Source organism: Juglans regia, chromosome 13, assembly GCF_001411555.2.
Source record: "Juglans regia cultivar Chandler chromosome 13, Walnut 2.0, whole genome shotgun sequence".
NCBI lineage: Eukaryota > Viridiplantae > Streptophyta > Magnoliopsida > Fagales > Juglandaceae > Juglans > Juglans regia.
Genome location: NC_049913.1, coordinates 1,516,851 through 1,521,956, shown reverse-complemented (window position 1 = coordinate 1,521,956; position 5,106 = coordinate 1,516,851). Strand labels below are relative to the sequence as shown.

At 32.3% G+C, this 5,106-nt stretch overlaps 1 protein-coding gene across 1 annotated transcript; it reads right to left on the bottom strand.

Annotated features, from left to right (window-relative positions):
• Nucleotides 1-2,039: 2,039 nt before the first annotated feature.
• LOC108979729 (transcription factor bHLH84-like) lies at nucleotides 2,040-3,623 on the bottom strand. The gene is made up of 5 exons (XM_018950455.2): nucleotides 3,009-3,623; nucleotides 2,632-2,895; nucleotides 2,450-2,515; nucleotides 2,272-2,337; nucleotides 2,040-2,135 (listed from the first exon to the last, which is right to left on the bottom strand). Exons 1-5 carry the CDS (start codon nucleotides 3,621-3,623, stop codon nucleotides 2,040-2,042), a joined length of 1,107 nt encoding a protein of 368 aa, XP_018806000.1.
• Between the last annotated feature and the right edge of the window lie 1,483 nt (nucleotides 3,624-5,106).

Sequence of the window (5,106 nt, the reverse complement as noted above, 5' to 3'; positions counted from 1 at the left end):
AAAATAAAATCACTATAATATATAAATAAAAAATAAAATCACTATAATATATAAATAAAAAATATTTATAACTATTATATATAAATAAAAAATAAAATCGCTATAATATATAAATAAAAAATAAAATCACTATAATATATAAATAAAAAATAAAATCACTATAATATTTATCACTATTAAATATAAAAAAATCATTATAATATATAAATAAATAAAAATCACTATAATATATAAATAAAAAATATTTATCACTATTATATATAAATAAAAAATAAAATCGCTATAATATATAAATAAAAAATAAAATCACTATAATATATAAATAAAAAATAAAATCACTATAATATTTATCACTCATATATATATAAATAAAAAATAAAATCACTATAATATATAAATAAAAAATAACATTACTATAATATTTATAACTATTATATATATATAAATAAAATCATTATAATATTTATCACAATTATATATAAATTAAAAATAAAATCATTATACTATTTATCATTATTATATATAAAAGTAAAATAAAATTACTACAATATTTATTAATATTAAAAAATCACTATAATAAAATCATTATAATATTTATTACTAAAAATAAAATCACTATAATATTTATGGGACCCACACATTTATCAACTACTTACTCAAAAGTCAACAACTCAACATACTTCACACATCCAAACAACTCAAAATACTCTCAATGGGACCCACAAACTCACTCCAATCTCTATTCATAACTATTCACAAACATTCTCAACACTTCTCAACACTTTTTAACACCCAAACGTACCCTTAGTGTGCGATTGGAGTGTAGCTAGGTTTTGATACAAAATATATTTCATCTCATTTTATTTAATTATTATAATTTTTTAAAATTTTTAAACAGTATAATAGCAATTCAACTTTTTTAAATATCAAAATAATAATAATATTTAATTTAATTTTTATCTCAATTCACTATTTAAACCTCCATTTGAAAGCTGGACTATATCTAAAGATGAAAATTGATTTTTTCCCCTAATATAGGTAACGCCCTCGATCGTTTTCATATAATGTTATATCAGTTTATGATAACTTCGGTAAACGACCCAAATCCACTTACAAGATAAGGCAAAAACTGGGTAAGTCCCACGTGGCAGCGCAAGTATTACTTCTGATTACACGAGTTCATGTACAGCGATCGATATATTGTAAAATGCGAACCAAACGGGCCATTATGTGCATCAAGAAACCAAAACAGATCTAAAATCTTTCTTGTTGGATTGAGAAAACAATATCAGAATTATTTTACATCTTAACTCGATCGAAATGTCTGACTGAGACTTGTAAGTTTGTAACTGGTTTTACACTCTAACAGGTAAAAACAACATTGATCAACTTCTTAATTTGTACTTATACGAGGTGGCCAGACCAGGATTTCCTTTTAAGTGGCGATAAATATGTACAAAATAATAATGTAGTATCGGATTGCTTCAAATCTTGTTAGTAAAACTTGACATGGTTTTCATTAAATCACTAGCAAATATAGTCATGTGTTTATATAGTTTTTTGTAAGCTAGGGTCTTCCCATAAATGCACAACACCACCTCGTTTGATTACAGAGAGATGAGATGAAAATTAAAAGTATAATAAAATATTATTAAAATATAATTTTTATTTTAATATTTGAAAATTTTGAATTGTTTAAGAATTTAAAGTATTGTGTAAGAATTTAAAAAAAACTGTAATGATTAGATGATATAGTTTGCGTAAGGCAGAAGATCACTTGTAAATAACAGAAATCTAAAAGAATTTTTGCACATATCCTGTCCAATAAAGTTACAAACTACACGGCAGAAATGAGCAAATCTGATTGAATCTTTGAAGAAAATCAGTCCTCAAAATGGACTGTTGTATAGTTCCATATACAAGTAATCCCATTAATTACGAGGTATAGAATTGATTATATATGAGGTATAGGATAATCCCAGTAATCCCATTATCCCAGTAATCAAAACAAGGTATAGGACCCTTGTTTTGATTCGTGACTATTTTCCGGGTGGGCTGATCTTCAAATCAAGTCCGATGTCCATTCCATTGTAAGCGATGGGGGCGTACATCCATAGATCATCAGAGCTCAAAAGCTACAAAGTCCAGACAGAAAACAAAAGATCAGGTTAATGAAGAGATTCACGTAGAAAAGCTAGCTAGGAGTGCTGCTCTTGCAAGCTATTGATTGCTCATTAATCCTGTAAAAAGAAGGAATCTGTGTTTCATTACCTTAATCTGGAGCTGTAAGAATTTCACATATTGGACGGCTTCCTCGAGCATTGTGCTAATATCAACCTTCAATACATGATAAGAAATATTTTTGAGAATTCTGCGTACTAATTGGACTAAGAAATAGAATAATATTTGGCTATTTTCATGTCAGGTTATGGAGAACTCTCATGCCTACCTTTGTTCCATTAGGGACAAGGTTCTGTAGGATTCTCAGCCTCTCATTTATTCTCTCTCTTCTTTTCTGCAAGACACAAAGGAAATATCTCAATTATATAAGTCTTCATATTCCCGGGCAGCAAACTTACAAAAAGTTTTGAAGTTGTCGATCGATGTGCTTGCATTTATATAGGGACTTACCCTTGCATATAGGCTCTGGGGATCAGTGGCTGATCCCCTACTCGCTCTTGTTCTTCCATTCAATATTGAAGAAGCGGGATCTTTCTTGCTCAAATGTGAACTCAAGCCTCCATTCAGCTCATGAGAAACATTGCAGTCATCCTCTGAGGACCAGCTGCTCGAGCTCTGCCCGATAAGGTCATGAGTATTATTATCTTGATCTCCATTGTCGCTTGTCTTGATCTTATTCTTCTTTGATTGTGAAGTCCTCTTTTTCTTCTCAGACTACATTAATATTTGATCAAGGTGAGTAAAATTCATGAATCAGATTCCTAGGCAAAAATGTAACACAATAGGAAGATCATCAGGGTGAAAAGTTTGCGATTATATATACTCACATCTCCAGTTGTCCGAGATCGTTTCTTGGAATTAATATCGGGTGCGTTGTTATACTTGCCTTCCGGGATTGATTCTGGTAGTGGCATTTCTTGAGGTTCCTTTCTGTGCAGTGAACCATTCTGAGGAAGAACAGCTGCAGGCTTATAATTGCCTGCATATTCTTCTGCATTGCCATCACTGTTTTCTTGGTTCAAGCAGTCATCACCTTCAATGAGAAAGGAACCGGTGTTTTTCACTCCCATCATGCCAAAATCCATGGACATGGAGCTGTCATTGGATGCCAGAACTGGATGAGAATCACTCAAGTAGTAGCTTTGTTGCCTTAAACTACCAGTACCGTTGTAACTACTCCCATTTGAAAAACTGCACAAATTAGAATTAGCCATATACAAAGTACAGTAAGGACTTTCACTGAGCCCTTCAACATTCATACTTGATTCATGGCCAGGCCAAAAAGTAGAAGGGACTCCCAAGCTTGAATCCCCAATTAGCTCATTGGGTAACAAAGCATTATTATTAAGAAGCTGAGCCATGAAGTCAGCCTCCTCAGCAGTATACATGCCACTAAGAGAGCCCCATTCTCCCTCACTAGAGATAGCTCCCATAGGCTCCATATTTCTTATTTTTGCAAGTTTTAGACGTTAATTAGGAGAAGCTCAATTTGCTCGATGCTCGGTGCGAGAGGAGATGAAGACATATTTATACCACACGCGCGTACTACTAATTAATTCCTGGAGGTTGACCTCTTCCCTATAGGATCTAACTCATCAATCATTACCAACCTCCAAGAATGGGGCCCAGACAACTCAGAGAGGAGAGAAATATTCCTAAAAACAATAATTAAAGAATCAAAAACCATAGTGTAATTTCCTTTACGCTAAAACACCTTGAACCACAACTCAAAAACGAGACATAGAAAGATTGATTTGTGAGTCGAAGAATATTATTGGAAAGGACTAACTGTGCTTAACAAGTATATATACAAGCTTGTCATTAATTAAAAAGGACCGAATCTGAGTAAGGTTTGGTGAAGTAATGGATAGAATATAGTACTTATATATCAAAGTCGGCAAGCGTACTGAGAACGTGGGAAGTCATCTAGCTAGCTAGCTGCTAGCTTGAATATCATGATCATCATCAATATTATAAATCACTTCGTTAAAACACAGTGATAGTGGCCGGTGTTAGAAATGGATATCTATCTGACATTTTCAATACTACGTGGAACCAAGACAATATTAAAATCTCTATACTGGATATGTGCACCTTCCAATTGAAACCAGCCAACTGTTCGATCGATCCTTGAGTACTACTTTTAAGGAAGTCATTGATGAGAACCTATCATTATATATATAAATATATATATATAACAGTTAGATGCATCGATCTGCTATATATGGGCATGAAGCTAGCCTGAGTCCTGCACTAAATTCATCCATTCGCTGCTCTTTGGTTAAAATAGTATATACTTATTTATTTGTATATAATTACTGTGAATCGAATTCATGTCTCTCCAATCTCACCATATCAACAATCTTAAATATTGTCAGGAAAAGGCATAGCATCAAACCGTTAATTAATCGACTATATATCCAAGTATACGTTTGACATTGCCATATATAATATGAAACTTAACACTATATCATGTAACAGAAGAAAACCTTGGAATTTGGAGATTTTTGCTACCACAAACCAAGTGGAATGGGTCAATTTATAGCTCCTATATACGATATTAATATACCACGTGCTAATATTCTCAATCTCATGAGTTTTGGGTGGGGGGGAGATTAAACCCATTAATTTGTAAGTAGAACCACCTGAAGTAAACACATGAAATTAAGAACGAACACCAAGTGGTTCGATCCTGATCCATGCATGACTATTTAATTCCTAGTAAGTCCTATAAAGTCGGCTTTTTTCGCGCGTAAAACTGAGCTAGCTATCTGCCTAGCTAGGATGGTTCATTCCAAAGAAAAATCAACAGGAGTTTTGTTTTTACGTTTCCATTAATGCATTATGGACATGCATTTAGATCATCATGTACATTAATATACTATATAATTCGCATTATTGTAATTGACTCCGGCTGTTGCACGA

Coding starts and splice junctions, on each gene's coding strand:
- LOC108979729 (XM_018950455.2), bottom strand. CDS start 3,623: ATGGAGCCTATGGGAGCTATCTCTAGTGAGGGAGAATGGGGCTCTCTT. Junction 2,896..3,008: donor GATCTCGGACAACTGGAGAT/GTGAGTATATAT, acceptor ATATTAATGTAG/TCTGAGAAGAAAAAGAGGAC. Junction 2,338..2,449: donor TTGTCCCTAATGGAACAAAG/GTAGGCATGAGA, acceptor CATGTATTGAAG/GTTGATATTAGCACAATGCT.